We start from the raw sequence: 18,941 nt of genomic DNA, 5'->3' as shown, positions 1-18,941 counted from the left end.
ACAGATGATAGATAGATAGATAGATAGATAGATAGATAGATAGATAGATGATAGATAGATGATAGATAGATAGATAGACACCGTATATACTCAAGTATAAGCCGACTTTTTCAGCACATTTTTTATGCTGGAAAAGCCCCCCTCGGCTTATACTCGAGTGAGGCAGGCGGCGGAGGGACAAGCGGCCCAAAAGGTGCCTCGGCTTATATTTGGGTCGGCTTATACTCGAGTATATACACTGTATGTATATATATATATATATATAGTAAGTTATTGTTTTGTCTTTATTTTTTAAGAATATATTTACCATACTCATTTGAAGAGGCCTTGTGATTATTACTTTTTTTGAGGGTGTGTGTCTTCAAATAAAAATACATGAACTGTGGAAGAATAATACTACTGAACTATTTTAGTAAACTCCCCCTGCCCCCAGAACTGCCCACAGCTTAGTCTACCAGCTCCTGAAAGGAGTGTCTTAGCAAAGTAGCTGAGAAGTGGCACAGCCAACTATACAACTATTGGTCAGTTTTGGTTTCAGCCACACTAAGGCTGCAAATTTAGGAGTGAAGCCCCATTGAACAGAATGGCAATCTCATTTTAATTTTCATTTATGGGACCAGTCAATTGCTCTGGTTTTATCTCTGATTTAAAACCTGGGGTGGTAGCAATGTTTACTTAACTTGGGCTCCTATACAAGCTCTGGGAACTCCACAAGAAGGGGAAATCTTTATAATCCAATGAGTTCTTCACTGGCTCAGATTAAAATCCAAGCTGTGGAAAAAACTTCTGCCTCCTCCTGCCAGCTCCACCCACCCACCTTTGAATTTAGCCTTCACAGCACCCTCATTTCAGTCCCCATGTTAGTTAATACAGCAAAGGACTACTGTACATTCCTTTGTGAAGAGGAAGGAGGAGGGGTAGAATAAAGAGTCTGTTAGACGCACATAACTCACCCCTCCCACCTGATATGGATAGTGGTTATATCTGAGGATTGGGGGAAAGGAGGTATGTGTGCTTTTAAAAGTTTATTTTCATAACTTTGGTTAATTTTCAAATTACAGTGGTACCTCGGGTTACATACGCTTCAGGTTACATACGCTTCAGGTTACAGACTCTGCTAACCCAGAAATAGTGCTTCAGGTTAAGAACTTTGCTTCAGGATGAGAACAGAAATCGTGCTCTGGCGGCACAGCAGCAGCAGGAGGCCCCATTAGCTAAAGTGGTGCTTCAGGTTAAGAACAGTTTCAGGTTAAGAACGGACCACTGGAACAAATTAAGTACTTAACCTGAGGTACCACTGTAATTGGAGCAGAGTGATGGCAAGCTTGCTCCTTTCTTCTGAAAGAAAAAAGAAGAAGAAATGTCTCTCTTGTTAGCTTGTGTTAGTGAGAGTTCCATTCTGTGGCAATTGTGCATGATCGAATCCCCACAGATTAACAAACAGAATTACTATTTTTTTCCATTTTTGGCTGGCAGCATGATGCCCTGGAAGCAGAGCTGCTGGGACAGAGAGGGGACATTTTGTCCTGGGTTGGGGGAGAGTGTAAGGAGACAACATCTAGGAGCACCAGCCTGACCACATGAGAGAGGCACGGACTCCATCTCACATGGCATCCATTATAAATAGCTCTAGCTCCTCCATCTTATAAGATATGCAAGAGAACAGCAGATCCAGTAACAGATGGCGGTGAGAGCAGAGCAAGCACTGCACATGTTACCCTGCTCTGAGGTAGTGTCTAGTGGGGGACCCAATTACTGTATGTTACTTGTAACTCACTGCATCCCTTTCAGATGCAAAAGAGAACAGGGCTCTGCTGTGTAGAAAAGGGAATTGCACTAGGTACAGCTTATGCCAGCTACACCTGCTGAAACCCCTCTTTTCTACACAACACTTAACAGGTGCACTATGGGAGCCTGTCTTCTTTTGCATCTGGCCTCCCTACTTCCTATAGCATCTAATATATACACTGTTGTGGCTGGGTGCTGGTCTACCTGAACAAAAGCTTTGCCTTCGGAAAAACATGAGACTTGCAGCTCTCCAGACATATAAAGCACAAACAATTCTGAACCCCGAGCCTTGAAAATGTTTCATTATCTATTTATTTTCTTACCCACATACCCATCACACTTACAAGCTCAACATGTCCCATGTGACTTGTGCTGTGGTTAACATCAGTCCTCAGGGTTGCTGTGTTTTCAGTTCAGAATCAGTTCAGTCACTTCAGCGACAAGCCAGTTCTGCTGCAGAGTTTTAAGAGAGTCATTCTGCAAAATGCCCAGTTGGGTGCTTGCCATGCATGTTCTCTTCGTGCTTTCCCATGGAACATCAGCCTCTGATGGTAAGCATAAGAAAATTACTATTTTTTCTGACTTTGCTGCATTGTATCTGTATCTGTGGCGGGGAGGGGAGGGGTTGCCTCCTTAATTTCCCCCCTAAAGTCCTCCCCCTCCCCATTTCTGCAACTAGGGTTCTACTAATAACATCCTACTGTTTCTTGGGGTGTTTCTAGACTGTTGCTATTTTCAGATGGGATTCAGTCACATACCAGAAAATTCAGGTTGTGCAATTAAATTTGATTTGGAGCTCTTGTGCGCCCCCCTGCTAATAAAAACAAACAAACCTCCAGACATTTTGCTGAAGAAGGTGATGGAGAAATGTACTAGTAAGTGTGGCATAATATTTGCTTGATGCAATGTTCTCTAACCTCTCCACAAACAGAACAAATGCTCAAAAATACAATTGGCTTGCAAACTTTTTGAAAAATTATTAAGGTGAATGCTCAATAAACAAGTTGTCTTGAAGTGAACTCAGAGCAGGGCTGGCTAACCCATGAAGCCCAGTGAAGTGATCGCTTAAGGCAGCAGGATTCACAGGGGCAGGAGATCCCATTGTGGATCCTTCTCTCCCCACCCTCATTCTTGATGTAGATCTTCACCCCTTCTTCTCTGGTGGGCAAAGGGACACCATTTAGTAGTTTGCCTCAGGTGCGAAAATGTATTCGACTGGCCCTGCTTCAGAGGCTCCCTTTTGCCTACATAGCCATCATAGCTGTTAAAATCATACAAGGAGAAACTGCTCATGTCTTTGAACTCTTGAAAAATAACATTATATAACAAATGTATATCAAATTTGAAATTCCCATTTTGAGATCTTTACGTTTTTGAAGATTTTTGGATTTGGGAAATCATAATCTACATGGCCCAAATGTTTCCCTGCATACATGATGCCATTTACAGTGAATTTACATATTAATAATTTCCTACTAAAAAATCTCACCCCGCCCCAGCTGCTATTTTGCACTCAAAGGTGGTGTTGATCGTAAGCTGTTGCAGGATTTGATGTGGATCAGATTCCAGATCAGGGTCATATAGCTGCTTTTTTCTCAAAATAGGAGCCAGTTTACAATGCTTTCTGAAAAGTGTGTAGAAGGTAAAGTGCAGTTTGACCCTCTTTTGAGATCAAATGACTGAGCTAGGGTCAATTAACATGGCATTTGACAGGGATTTTTTCTTGGGGTGTGTGTGTGTGAGTGAGTGTGTGTGTGCGTGCGCGTGCCTGCCTGCCTGCCTGCTGCACAGCCAGTGAACAAAACACTGTTTGTGTCTGCAGAAAAGAAAAAAACTGCTGCAGGCAACATTAAAAGTCTATTATTAATTTTGAAACCTGAGTGTATGAATAGAATTAGTGACTACATGGTGGTTTAAGCTAAATTTATATATAAAAGATTAAGATACTGAACTCTACTCAAAGCTCTCTGAGAACTAGTCCTCATCGTGCCTAATTTTCCTCTCCATAAATGTTGAGTTCTCAATGGGGGGGGGGGAGATAGCAAAAGATATCAAATATTCAAATAAAAACAGCAGAAAGCAGATCCTCATGTCTATGCAAAAAAAGTTATCTAAACTAAATGATTTTGGCTGTATCTGAATACGGTTGATGATGGGCTCTGGTAGGCTTCTCTGTGACGGTAGGCAGGGTGGGTGGATGACAGTTGTCAGAAACTTTGCATTTTCCAATTAACATAATGTTATGGGGTAGATGCTGAGAAATGTAAGTTTTCTGCAATGAAAGTGAGTGTCTTTAGAAAACACTGCAGCAACAGTGCTCCGGTTTCTACATACCACTAAACCATGGTTTACTAATGGCTTAGAATTATGTGTGAACCCTTTTTGGTGGATTGGCTATGTTTGCTTACTGCCAGCAAACCGCAGTCTGAAACCATGGTTTGTTGTTGGCTTATGAACCTTGATTTGATGGTATATATGAACTTGGCATGCTTTGTAAACCATGGTTTGTTTGACCACTACACTCCAGACACTCACCAATCAACAAAGGCAAGAGCAGCTGTAAAACAAAACAAGCTTTAAAGAAACAATGCATGGTTTATTTGTCAACTGTGCTTAACTTTGTTAAACAAACCATGGCTAGGCATTATGCATGAAATTGGCCAGTGTGAATCCCTGGCATCTCCAGATAGGGCTAAGAAACCCTGGAAAGTCATTGTGAGTCATTGTAGACCAGGGGTTGTCAAGCTAGTCCCTACCCCCCACTAGCAGGTGTTTCAGAATTGTAGGTGGGCAGCAGGGGGTTCTACAGCACAAGCTGAATCCTCCTTCCATCGAGCACTGGTGGGCGGTAAGGAAATTTTACCATCAAGAAAGATGCATTAGTGGGCGGTAGGTAGAAAAAGGTTGACTACCCCTGGTGTAGACTAAGGTGGTTCAACCTGTGGCCTTCCTGCCAGATTCAAGAATAATAATCTTAAGATCTTAAAAAATTATCATTTGTGTCATGGGTTGCTAACAAAAGTGCATACATTAAATTTGTTTAATAATTAAATCAATTAAATATATTAATTGTGTATTTAATTATATATATTTAATTAAATATATTGTGTATATTAAATGATATTAAACATATTGTGAACACTTTAATTCACGGTATGGAAATTTAATTCAGTGTGTGGGCCGCAGGTTCTGTGCTTAAGTACTCTTGCGTCCCAAATAGTATGAAAAATTGGACCACACTTATATAGACAATATTTCACTAGATGTCTCAGTGGTCTGATTCAGTATAACAAAGCTTCCTAAATTTCCATGTGGGGGATCAGTCTTACTACAGAGAGACTGGACAAAGAAAACATGCTCATACCTTTAAGCAGGCAAACAAATAAAACTGGAAGGGACATTCTTCAGTGCTGTGTGCATGTGTGTGCATGCATGGTAGAGACAGTCTTCCAGGGTGAAGAAACTAAATAAAATGATAATCTCAAGTTGTAGCCATTTCTTCTGGAGGGGTGGTGGTGGTTCTCTTGCTCAAATTCTCCATTATTTTCTCTTAAAGGTCACATGCAGCAGATAACTCATTGCCCACAACATTAGAACACGCACCCAGAAAAATGCTAAAACAATAACAAGCATTTTTTTATTTTAAAAAAAATTAACATCCCTGTGCTGTATCTGTCTCCTGCAAACAGTGATATTTCAGGGGCTACGGACAACTGCAGACAAGCACATTCATATCTAAAACTCAAAAGCATGTTGGTGCTAATGAGGAAAATCTGATTTCTCCAGGAACTAGTTGCGGTGTGAGTGCTGAATTCCCAGAGGCAGTAGCACATTCTGGAAGAATATGTATCCCCTTTATCTCCCAAGGAAGCCTTGCTTCTCAAAACAGTGCACAAACTGAAACACTGGTATCCTTTGGAATTTGCATTTCCAAATTTTGCAACACTGTTCTCTAACCAAAATATTTCTGAAGAAATTTCTTTATTAGGAAAACATGCATTAAAATGCATGCACTAAGGAAAATAACAAAATACACTGCAGAAATATACAAGCCGGGGAAAAGAACATACAAAAACATGTCTGTTAGGAGAAATGCACCCTAAAATGTAGACGTATTTTCATGAGGACTTGCTTTCTGAAAGAATGCAAATGACGCAGAAATGTGGCAAACTGAACTAAAGACCGGGGAGCTAAGAAACTGGGAGTCACTGAAATTGACTGTGCTGTCCATTCCTACTCAAGAGTGAAAGGGCTTCCAACATTTCAGAAAGTGAATTGATTGTATCCACTCTCAGCTCCTGCTGGTTTCAGCATTTGAAACCTGGTGCAATCCATCCTTCTTAAAACCCACTGAAGTCAGTTGTGCAAGTGTATAGGTAAGTCCCATTATTTCATAGCAATACAGCCAATATCTTGAGGGTCTCACCTGTCCTGTATGCCTGTCCCTCCCCCTTTTTCCCCCTTTAAGTCACAGAAAACAAACCAGAGCTAATAGTTATCACTGCTGAGGAAGGGGAGTCTGTCAATATTACTTGCAAGTTTGACCAACTGGCGATGTCGGGGCTGCGTTTGAGACGGACACTTGTGAAAGCCATGGATGTGCTATATGTGAAAAAGCAGGGTCTATACATGACCAAAGCTCCTGAATATGCATATCGCATGGAGTACTTTGAGCTGAAGAACGCATCGACGATAATGCTGAAGCATGTGAAGAAGAATGACAGTGATGGGTATTTGTGTGGTGGCACCCTGATAATTAACCAGGAGCCCAGGATAATGAATTTCAGCACTATCATCTTGGCAGTGAAAGGTGGGTCAGGAACAATCATTACTTCAACAGTTAGAGGGAATGGCAGCTCGATTTGTTGGCTACAAAGAGAAAGACAAGTATCTAGCAAAATGTGTCTGTGCATGTATATACAGTGGTACCTTGGGTTAAGTGCTTAATTCGTTCTGGAGGTCCGTTCTTAACCTGAAACTGTTCTTAACCTGAAGCACCACTTTAGCTAATGGGGCCTCCTGCTGCCGCCGCGCCGCCGGAGCACAATTTCTGTTCTCATCCTGAAGCAAAGTTCTTAACCCGAGGTACTATTTCTGGGTTAGTGGAGTCTGTAACCTGAAGCGTATGTAACCCAAGGTACCACTGTATGCACAACTAACTCATACCATCAGTGCAGTAAGTTGTCATGGACTGGCTGGATGCAGAGGAGTGCTGGGAGGCACCAACTGGGGAATCCCCAAGGGAACCCTCAGTGGAAGAAGGCTCAGAGGCAGGGGATTGGTGGGGGGACGGGACGGACAATGAGTGGTCAGAGGGAGAAGTGGGAGCAGGCTGGGAGAAGGAGGTGTCAGAAGCTGAAGAAGCAACAGGGTTTAGTGAGCAGGAAGAGGCTGTGGCAGATGGCAGCCCAAACTCAGAGACAGGGGAGGAGGGGGGCCAGGAGACAGAGATGAGGCAGAATTCAGGGAGTCTCCTTCTTCTGGACGATGCCTTTAACTCTTTAAGGACAGTACAGATAATGTTAATTAAGCAAACATTAATTCTTCTGTTCATGATAGGCATTTATATCTTAGGGCAAGTTTGGAGAAAAACTTGTAAATGGCAAAACTTACATCCACAGCCCCAGCATAGCAATTGGTTCCTGATTTGCTCTTCTTCACCATGGGCTTGTATGGAAAGTAACAAAACATGTTCCTCTCTTTCTATCTCTAAAGAGACCTCAGCTATGAAGCTAACGGAGTGTCCTTCATTTCTCTGGGTGCCATATATCCTTATCTTCATGTCACTGCTCTTGCTTGTTGGACTGGGATATTTTATCCTATCTCATATAGATGTGAGTATGACTAACACTTTCCTTTATGTTAGCTGAGTTCCATCAGTCTTCCTCCTAAAAGATTTGCACATCACTGAGGAAATATTCCCAAGTATATAGCATCAGAATCTCTCTCTCCTTCCCCATAATTTGCTAAATTGTTGGCATAATAACGTGCTTCTTCATGGATCTGTATGAATGAGAAGGTCTCTTGGACTCAGTATCATAGTTATTTCAGGACTGAATGGGCTCATGCAATCTCAGAGCTGAAGAGAAAAGAAATAGACTGAAGATTCAAAACTACATCAAAGCATGTTGACATACTCAGTATGCAGAATTATCCCAATTTAAAAGAATAGACAAGCACACTAATGGCTTTTCTTCTGCAATAATTAAAGCTGAGTAATACCAGTGATGACTTTACCTAAAAGATAGGTGCTCCCATGATAGCTTTTCTCCCCCCAGAATTGATGCCAACCACAACAGCGTGGGCTTTTCCGAGTAGTTTTCTGCTTGATCCACGCTTTCTAGACATGGATCCAAGTGGTTCTCCCCTTGCCTGCTCCTTTCCCAGGGAAACCCAACTCTTCAGCTCTCAGTTGGAGCAAACATCAATCTGGTGAAAATCTGAATTGCTGTTTGTTCCTAGCACGATTTTCCCCAGAGGAAGGCAGCAGGATAAGAGGAAGTGTGGAGAAGCCCTGTATCTCGGAACACATAGATAATGTTCATCCTAAATTGTTGCATTCCTGAGTTTCCCCCGCAAACTCATTCTGCCTTATACTGAGTCAGACCATTGGTCCATCTAGTTCAGTTTTGCCTACACTAGCTGGCAGCAGCTCTCCGGGGTTTCAGATGGTGGTCCTTTCCAAACCTACCTGGAGATGCTGAGGATGGGACCAAGGACCTTCTGCAATTTAGCAAAGTATTTGGCCTCCCAGTGAGCTAGGGAGCAACACCTACTGCCCCTGCTTCCAAGTGCTAATGTATCACAATCCGGTGATAAATTTTGCTTCCATTATAATTGCAGCAAAATACTTTCAGGTGTTCTGGTTCGCCAGAAGCGGCTTAGTCATGCTGGCCACATGACCCGGAAGCTGTACGCCAGCTCCCTCGGCCAGTAAAGCGAGACGAGCACCGCAACCCCAGAGTCGGTCACGACTGGACCTAACGGTCATGGGTCCCTTTACCTTTACTTTTAGGTGTGAGTTGCCTAGTGCTGTTGTTTCAAAGTCTTTGTCAGTTGAACCAGGCTTCTCCAGACTGGCACAGATGTCTTCAAGCTGTTATAGCAGTGATCTGTATCACTGCTTGGGCATAGAAGAGGCCAAAGCTCTCTTTTTCTATACCCTATTTTTTCCAACACACTGGGTATCAGATCAACACATGCCTACCCATCCCTCCCCTTATCAGTATTGACTCCAGCCCTTTGGGATGGATCCTTGTGAGCAATGCATATTAATTGCTGCCTGCTTTGTCCCCCTTTAACAGATCAAGAAATGCTGCAACAAAGGAAAGGCAGCAGAAACACAAAATATGGTCTATGAAGACATGACGTGCAGCCTGAGGCGCAACACTATGAATAATGTGTATAATAATTAGAAGTGATCTCTTGCCAGATGGAATAATCCCGTCATTCTCAGACTCAGCAAAATCCACTGCTGCAATATTTACTGTACACAATGAATAACAAAGCTGGAATCTGCTAAGAATCAAGATCAATTATTGTTATTATAATTGAAGGAAGCACAAGTCACTGTCTGGGAAAAAGGCATTTAAATAATACTTTAAACTTAAACTTTTTAGCAAGAATACCACCCACCCTGCTTACCTACTAACCCCTTTGCCACCTCCCCTTTCCCGACACCAGGCCAACCCCGCTTCTCAGTTTACACCCGAACAACCCCTTCACTTTACACACCACCCATTCCCTTGCCTACTCTCTCACAGCTCACCCCAATCCCTGTCCTCACAGCTCTTCCAAACCCTCTTTTTAAGGAGTGATTCACACACTTCAGAGTGTGGTCTGCAAAACCTTCCACTCTCCTTTAAACAGCTCACATGGGCGGGCTGCCCCCCCCCCACTGCTTGGGTGTTGTTTTTTCTTGCTTGCTGTTCTGTAGTCATGATGGAGTTGCAGCATTATGACAGCATTATAATGTATAGTAAGAAGTAATAATTTTGTATTTTTAGACATTTGCATAGGTTTTTTGACTTTGTGATTTTTTGTTTCCTACAACATAATTTCCCAGGGTTTGATACTGTGTATTTGATTCCTGATTAAAAGTGAGCTTAGCAAGACTTCTAAGTTTATGAGTATATAGGAATTTAGGAAGCTACCTTTTACTGAGTCAGGCCGTTGGTCCATCTAGTTCAGAATTGTCTATGTCTGGTAGTGTCTTTCCTGGTTTTCAGATAGCAGTCTTTAACAGACCTACCTGGAGATGCCAGGGATTATACCTCCGACCTTCTGCACACAAAGCAATGGTCCTTTCCTCAGGCCTCTGTTGCCAGAATGAGCGATAAATATTTCAATCAAGAATGTGCTATAAACATTTCAATCAATCTCCATCAAAAGGTGTTTTTTTGAGGCATCTCTCACCACAGGATATCCTCCTTGCACAATTTTGGTTTACATTCCAACACTGACATTTCCTAATGTTGCCATACATCCTAGAAAGACAAGAAGATATGTGGTGCACACTTGTACAACAAATGTTCTTACCATTCAATGAGATTTCTCCTCCTACTGTCTTCCAGCTGCCATGATATTCATGGGTTTCTCTACTCCTCCTTCTGGGACTAGTCATCCTAGGAGTTTGTTTATTTATACTTTCTTGCAACCCACTCACTGATGTCACCTGAGGTTCCACACATGCCTTGGAATTCTGATGTTATGATACTTTGACCTGGAGAGCCTATTGGTAACCTGGTTTATGATTAGATGATTTATTATACCCTGTACTTTTTTCTCCATGTCTGTCTTCTGGCAAATACTATGGTAACTGGAACACCAGTTAAAAGAATGAGCGACGGTGATTCTTGGAAAGCTTGCAGAACTGTTTACTTGGGGGAGGCACAAACGACATAGCTGGGCAAGCACGGAAATGTATGGACTGATGAAAGTTTCTGCCCATACATGACGACCATTATTCAAACACTGGGTTAATGTAAGATTTGTAGGAACAGGTTTTGGTGTAATGGGTGAAGTCATCAGTCTTTTCATAACTAAATAAATGCATTTATGAGGAAAGAGAATGATTTATCCTTTTTAAAATGGTAAACAAATAAATCATAGTATTTTATAATGCTTACAAGGGGCTTGCATTGCCCTGCTTGCATTGCCTGCCAACTCTTTGTTCCCCTCCCGTGTCAACAAGGGGAGCATGGATGCAGCAGCAGTTGGGGAGGGGGGGAAAAGGAGACTTTCTCCTTTTCGTTCCCCTTCCTCCTGCATCAGCGGCTGAAAGGATCACTGTGGGCCAGGCCTGTCCTGCCTGTTCCTTTGCAGTGCTGGAGGCTGCCTGGTGATGGTGGAAGAAGCAGCAGCGGCACAGGAGGCAGGGCATTTGGCCTCAGGTGGCAAAACATCCTGGGCCGGAGCTGGAGCTCACAGATCTTAGGAACACTAGAATTTCTGCAAAGTGAAGGGGTTGGCACACAGAATGGGAGCTTTATGTGTGGCACCTCTTTTGGTGAGCAAACAGCCTAGCAAGGTGTGCAGGTGCTGTGCACTCTAATGACAGGCTTGAGCAACACTGAGCAAAACAAGCTTCCTGGGTTCAGAGCCACTGAGAAGACCACAGACCCCACTTTCCTGCAAATGCTCCCGTCTATAGCACACTCTTTTTGCTCAGGAAATGGACTGGTGGGGGGCAGCTGCAGTGTGGTTGAGAGACATTTATAAGGTTGTTTTGACACCTGGACTGTAAGATGGTTTAGAAAAATAATAATCAGTGGCTGGATCTAGACACATCAAAGAAACATTTCAGTTTAAAGCCATTGTAAATTTAAACAGGGAAAACAGGTAGAGAAAAACGGGACTCCATGTTGTCATTTGGTGGCACAAAGTTATATCACACGTGCAACACATATAAATCACTTTTTCTTTACCAGTCTAGCTGAGTCCAGTGTGATATTTGGCTGGCTGAGTATATACTTTAAAAATCCATTTCTGTTTCTAGATTGTGAAGAGTGTGGTAACTCACTGCTTATTTATTTAAAGTATTTCTATAACACCCATCAGTAACATTCCTGGAACAATTCGCAAAAAAAAGCACTGTAAATTGAACGAAAGCTGCACAATTTAAAAAGCAGTTAGCAGGATTGAAATGACACCTGAAAAGCTCAGGAAAATAAAAAGGTCGTCACCTGGGACAGATAAGTGTATGACGTAAGCAGCAGATAAAGGGAGAGCATTCTGCATTTGTGGTGCCATCAATGAAAAGGCCACCTGCCTCTCCTAAGATAGCAGGGACACCTTCATGAGGCCTATGGTTGAAGCTCTTCAAGTCTCCATTCATGGCGAGATACACGAGCTTCAAGTTAGAAATGCCATATTGCAGACTCGGCCTCTGATGTTACCCCTGAATTGGTTTCAATCGTTTGGTGGGTTTCCATGTGGCCAGATATGGATTCATATCCCTGGAAGCGGAAAGCATTAGCAGTGCACATCTCACATGCATATTTCAGGCACTAAGAGAATACCTTTTTGTTCACCCAGGCCTTCTAAACATGTGCTTCAAAACAACCCCTAGGCTGCTGTTTTAATGTGCTTGTAAAAAGAACCTCAAACCCTAATGATCACTTAGTGTGGTGTTATGATGAACTCTATCTGGTTTTATTGCATCCCTGCTACAGAAAAGTTTTACATAGTTCATGGTCAAGATGCCAAGAAAAATAACAAAGGTAAAAAAGCAACAGCCCAACATAACATAGTTTTAAAACAAGACATTAGATTAGATAATACCATAGCAACATTTTTCCAGTAAATGACCTTCATGGTCCCTTCCAACTCTACAATTCTATAATTCTAAGCTTCTCTGGCTCCAGATGTCACTGCACAATTCTACATTACCCTTGAAGATTAATAGATTAATAGTTCACTGTATCTGTCACGTAGGATAGAGGACAATTGTTAGCACTAGCATCTGCACAATGCACTTTTAGAAGAGGTGGTGATGGCCATTAGCTTAAGTGATATCCACACCATACATTTAAAGCACATGACTTCCCCCAAAGAATTCTGGGAAGTGTCGTTTACCCTGGACAGAGCTATGATTCAAAGCACCCTTAACAGTGCTATTTTCATGGCGCTAGAACTCACCATGAATACCTCCCTAGTCTTCTTATAACGGCAATGGCACCCATTTGAGAGATGCTGGAACTGAGTTCCGGTGAGTTCCAGTTGCCCTTAAAAAACTTCAGTTCCCAATATCCTTTGGTGGAAGCCATGTGCTTTAAATATGCTTTAAATGTATGGTAGGATTTCTCTGACAGGGTGTAGCCACTGTAGTGCCCTCTACATGTTGTTGGGCCCCAGTTCCCATCATCCCTGACTATTGGCTATGCTAACTGGACCTGATGGGAGCTGGGACCCAACAACATTTGGAGGGCATCACATTGGCTATCTAGGATGTATGGCTCTCGCACACTGTGGATATAGGGAACCTTCAAAGACAGAAACACCAAATGCTGGAAAGCAACTGCAAGAAAGGGCTACTGTTTAGAAGCCTTGCTTGTGAGCCTCCTACAAGAATCTAGCTGACTGCTGTGGGGAAAAGCATGGTAGACTAGGTGGAGTTTGGCAGGATCTAGCAGGGGTGCTCCGATGTTGTTGTGTGGGAAGAAAGTGCTACAAAGCAAGACTGGTTTGCAGTCCCCACATATCCACAACCAACTCTGTGGGGGACAGTAAAGCACTATGGCTATTGGATTCAGATTGGGTAGACTCGTGAAACAGAGAATTTAAAAGATGTGATGTTGAATCAGTTGAGAAGGGCTGTATTATATGCAGTGCCCTAGGTAGGACTTTGGAAATAACAGTGAAGAGAAATCTGTAACTCTCAAAGATGTCTTGGCAAATGTTTTCTCAAGGTTTTTCTCTGCTGTTGAGTCAAAACGCTCTGCATAATCAAATCAGTAACCTAAATAAAAATAAAAATGACATCCTGAAAGTTTAGTCAATAGAGACAAGTTGTTAACCACAGTAACCAAAGAAATGCTTTGGGGATTGAACAATTGTTCATGGTTTGGAGATAAGACATAGGTCTTATCTTTAAAACACATTCTTTCCCTCAAAGAATTTTGGGCACTGTACTCCTCACAGAGTTACAATTCCCAGCAACTCTTAACAAACTACAGTGCTCAGAATTCTTTGAGTGGGGGGGATGTGCTTTGAATGAATAGTATGTCAGAGAGAATGAAAAATACATGTTGCCATGGCTCTGAGGAAATCCAGTATCAGTTATGGGAAAAGATTTCCTACAAAGAATGCTCTCAACACAAGCTGCATGTTTGTTTCCTTTTATAAAAAGTATTTGAAAGCAAACCATGATTGTTGCTGCTGATCCTCTCAGGCACTCTATGTGCTTTTCTAGCTGGCTATAGGCACACCTTTTCCGTGGTCTCATGATGGTGGTCTTGTGGTAGGAGAGAAAGGGCTGGGCTGTTCGCTGCAGAGGCCCTTCAAAGAGTTATTTTTAAAGCTCAGTTTACCTGCCAATATTCTGCAAAGCAAAGCTCAGGCTTACCAGCTCACGAACTCACAAGAGGGAACAGTATATAAATATTCATTTCGGCTCAGACTTTCTTGCAGGGATGAGTCAGTGCTAAAAAGCAGAGGGGCTGGTTTGTGTGCTCACTTCTTCCCTCAAGTGGTAGGATGCAAACAGTGAGCTGGCAGCTGGAAAGAGATGCTTGAGACAAGGAATGCTCTCTCTTTCTGATGTACAGTGGTACCTCTGGATGCGAACGGGATCCGTTCCAGAGCCCCATTCGCATCCTGAAGTGAACGTAACACGTGACTGTGCATCTGCGCATGCGCATGCGTGGGTCACATTTCCTCGCTTCCGCGCATGCGCGTGATGTCATTTTGAGCAACTGCGCATGTACGAGTGGCGAAACCCGGAAGTAACGCTCTCCGTTACTTCCGGGTCGCCACAGAGCGCAACCCGAAAATATTCATCCCGAAGCTACTTTAACCCGAGGTATGACTGTACTTGTTTCTGCATTGATACACCTAGGGTAATACTGTTTATGTTGTCTAATCAAAGCCACAGAGTTGTAAATGTTGATGGATCTCAACCAAAACTCTCTGCTACCATGCTGCTTAGTCAGTGTAGCCAGGACGACTCAGGAACATAACTTGCTGAACAGTAACTTGATTTGTATTTGCTTTTATAATAAACAGAGTATAGCGCAGCTTTGTACAAGTTACTTCTATATACAGACACAATTCAAACTCCACACACCAATCTCTGAACTCCAATACCTGACTGCTGTGTCATGCTGCTTATAAGGGAAAACTTTTAGCCAATCAATAAATAACCTTTCTATCTCACCCTTTATAAAATCATAGAATTGTAGAGTTGGAAGGGACCCGAAGGTTTCCTCCTGAAAGTCAGTTAATGATGTAGAAAGGTGCATCTCACAAGGTGTTGCAACCATTCCTCTCTCGTTGAAGAACAACTTTCCATTTGATGCTTAACTAAAGGTGTTTCCATACTGTCTCTGTTTTCTGGTGGGATTCAACCACATACTGGCAGATTCAGATCATGCAATTATAGTTGATTGGGAAGGTCTTGTTCAGCTGACTCACTTCCTCTAAAGATCTGACTTTTTGGGGTAATAAAAGCACCCAGGAAAGTGTGGTAGGACACTTGCTTTGACACAACATCATCTAACCTCGCTGCTCAGAATGAATGCCCATTATAGACAGTGCCATCTAATCAGGATGAATTTTCATTAACAAACAGCTTGTCTGGAGCATGTAGGATGGACTGAGAGTTTCTGCACAGGCATAATATGGTGGGTCCTGATAGTTTCTTTTCAAGTGTGGTCTGCAGTGGACTGTGTTTGAATTTAGAACTGAATGCAAGCCATGCTGCCGATACACTCAGACACTCAATTAAGGTCTCAGTCCCAGAAGGTACCCAATCATCCCTTTGCAGACATCCCTTCGCAGTGTGGTGTAGTAGTTAAGAGCGGTAGACTCGTAATCTGGTGAACCAGGTTTGTGTCTCTGCTACTCCACATGCAGCTGCTGGGTGACCTTGGGCTAGTCACACTTCTTTGAAGTCTCTCAGCCTCACTCACCTCAGAGTGTTTGTTGCAGGGGAGGAAGGGAAAGGAGAATGTTAGCCACTTTGAGACTCCTTCGGGTAGTGATAAAGCAGGATATCAAATCCAAATTCCTCTTCACCTGACCCTCATGTGACATCAGGAGCTGTCAGGTGACTGACAGGGGGGTGTGGCTGGAGGAGAATAACTTTGTGGCGCAAATTAAGAGTCTGGCAGCCCTAATTTGGTCTGTGGGCCAGAGGTTCCCTATGCCTGTATTACAGCATAAGCTTTCACATGTGTAAGAAGCTGGAGTTAAACAACAGAGGAATGCAAAAAGTACAGTGGTACCTCTGGTTACATACTTAATTCGTTCTGGAGGTCCGTTCTTAACCTGAAACTGTTCTTAACCTGAGACACCACTTTAGCTAATGGGGCCTCCCACTGCTGCCGTGCCGTCGCCGCCGGGTGATTTCTGTTCTCATCCTGAAGCAAAGTTTTTAACCTGAGGTACTATTTCTGGGTTAGCAGAGTCTGTAACCTGAAGTGTCTGTAACCTGAAGCATATGTAACCCGAGGTACCACTGTACAGCCTGTGGCAATTAAAATAGAGCTCAAACATGTGCAGGGACCCTTCCAAAGAGTGGTCATTGACAGCAAGTAGCTACAATGGCCAAATAGGAACCTCCACATTAAAAGGTAATATGAATTTCATCACCAAAAGTTGGAGACAAATTCCCTTGCCTATGTCCTGCTAATTTGGTTAGTTGCAGTTGGAACTAGTGTGCTGGCATAGCAAGTGTTCTGCTATGTGTATAGCTCTTTGTTTTTGTGAGTGTTTTCGTGTGTTTTAAAGCCTAAAGAGTCATTTGTGGTGTTGATAGCAGAGCTGTGGTTATGTGACATTTTGTCTTCTTTGAAGTGCGGCATTTTATCAGAAAGGCCGCTGCAGATCACTTACCACAACTATCGTCTTGGGTCATTCAGTACAATGTGAGCAGAGTCTTGTGTGGGTGGACTGAATATTAATTAAAACTTTTGACAGGAAAGGAAGGTATGTGTGCTCTCACCAAAGTGAATTTAACTAAGTTGTTTTGGCCTAACCCTCACTGTAATCCCCTTTAGACATTGCACACACATTTACATCAGGCCTTCACATCTTAATTTGAATGGAAACATGGGCGATCATTGAAACAAGCATATTGTGGGCTATATACACATTTTTAAATGTCCATGTGCAGACATCTAGGAAACTTCATTGATCCAGGTTCCCCAAGGAACCTGGTAAGGTGGCAGTTAAAGATGGATGCATGTAAACAGGGACTTAATGTTCAAGTGTTATGTATTTGCTGCTCAAAACACCAGCATGACATTTATATTTTCTGCAGCAAACCATAAAGAGTGGAATGGACCTTACCCTTTGTTAACCCCAACTTGTGAAAATTTCAAATGCAAAACTTTCCTGGTCTAATATCTTTCACCATTTGCTGCCTTTTAAAATGCAGCAAATTCACACACAGCAACCATCCACACGTGGAAATGCATTAAACGAAAACCTGTTGGTTTGAAACCTGCATTGTATTGCATTGCAATAAATACAAGCTAAGTTTCATGTACTCAACTATAAATAACTGTACAGTGGTACCTCAGGTTACATACGCTTCAGGTTACATACGCGTCAGGTTACAGACTCCACTAACCCAGAAATAGTGCTTCAGGTTTAGAACTTTGCTTCAGGATGAGAAAAGAAATCGTGCTCCGGCAGCACAGCAGCAGCAAGAGGCCCCATTAGCTAAAGTGGTGCTTCAGGTTGAGAACAGTTTCAGGTTAAGTATGGACCTCCAGAATGAATTAAGTACTTAACCCGAGGTACCACTGTACCTTAAACTCTTAGCAAAGAAAAAGAAACTACATTACAAAGCAACACGGTAACAAGCCAAGTTTGCTGTCTTTTCACACGGACACAATTGTTGCCAACTGCAACATGTGAAGTGAATGGTAGCACTCTGCAACAAATTAAAGAGGAAGCACAAAATGAAATGCATACGTGTCTACAGCTCAACTAACCAAAATGCAGGCAAGAAAGAAAAACTGTCAAACGAAAGTTAAGTTGCTTCAGCTGTGGCTAGATGTGTACATTGCAATATGCTTTATTTAGGAACACAGGAAACTGCTGCTTTATACCAAGTCAGACCACTGGCCCATCTAGCACATTATTGCCTACACTGTCTGGCAGCAGCTCACCCAGGTTTCAGGAAGGAGACATTCAAAACATTACCTGGATGAAATATACTCAGAGTCTCAAAGTGATTTCATGCTCTTTATTCAGCTCATAGTGGTGAGGAGGAATGAATGAAAGTCCCCTCAAAGTATCTGCTTTATATACATTATTTACACAATGGGCTGCACATGATTGGCTAATTCCAGAATTCTACTGTAAGCCAATCAAGTTGTGGATTCACTTCTATCTGGAGCATGATTGGGTGGTTCCTGCCAACCAATCATACTGCTGCATTGTTCTAGGACCAATCAGACTGCTGCATTCTGAATCCTATTATTCTAGGACCAATCAGACTGCTGCCTTTTGGATCCTATTGTTCTAGGACCAATCAGACTGCTGCAGTTTGGATCCTATTCAACTCAGTACATAACACTGGAGATGCGAAGAATTGAACCTGGAACCTACTGCATGCCAAGCAGATGCCCTGGCACTAAGCTACGGTCTATTCCCTCCACTTAGATCTTTCCTTTTGTAAAGTTTTAGTTGCAATTTAATATGATGAACTAAATCAAACTTAATATAATGTGGGTTGTGAAGAAACAGGATTTTAAATTTAATACATATCCTTTCGTGTGAATGTTTAATCCCCAAGGTGGGAACCATGACCCCGGGTCTCCACGGGCATGAGGACTAGAGGCTATATTTGATTATTATTAAAGATTTTCTTGTTTTACAGAAGTATGTGTAATGCCTCTCATATTTTTTCCGTGTAACATTTTTACAAATCAGTTTCATTTGTTGAGACATTGGGGGGGAGGGGGGAAGATGGGGGGGTGGCG

The 18,941-nt window shown here is 42.5% G+C and overlaps 1 protein-coding gene across 2 annotated transcripts; it reads left to right on the top strand.

Annotated features, from left to right (window-relative positions):
• The first annotated feature begins 2,076 nt into the window (after nucleotides 1-2,076).
• LOC128407557 (uncharacterized) lies at nucleotides 2,077-10,830 on the top strand. 2 transcript variants are annotated; one of them, XM_053376059.1, is made up of 4 exons: nucleotides 2,077-2,339; nucleotides 6,257-6,598; nucleotides 7,504-7,622; nucleotides 9,093-10,830. In XM_053376059.1, the coding sequence occupies exons 1-4, from the start codon at nucleotides 2,273-2,275 to the stop codon at nucleotides 9,201-9,203; spliced, it is 639 nt and encodes a 212-aa protein (XP_053232034.1). In that variant the 5' UTR covers nucleotides 2,077-2,272; the 3' UTR covers nucleotides 9,204-10,830. The 2 variants fall into 2 exon arrangements, with proteins under 2 accessions (XP_053232034.1, XP_053232035.1); XM_053376060.1 differs by lacking the exon at nucleotides 2,077-2,339 and adding an exon at nucleotides 5,589-6,164.
• The last annotated feature ends 8,111 nt before the right edge of the window (nucleotides 10,831-18,941 follow it).

This window comes from Podarcis raffonei, chromosome 2 (genome assembly GCF_027172205.1).
Source record: "Podarcis raffonei isolate rPodRaf1 chromosome 2, rPodRaf1.pri, whole genome shotgun sequence".
Taxonomy (NCBI): domain Eukaryota; kingdom Metazoa; phylum Chordata; class Lepidosauria; order Squamata; family Lacertidae; genus Podarcis; species Podarcis raffonei.
The sequence above is the reverse complement of the archived record's forward strand: the minus strand, read 5'-3'. Positions and strand labels throughout refer to the sequence as shown.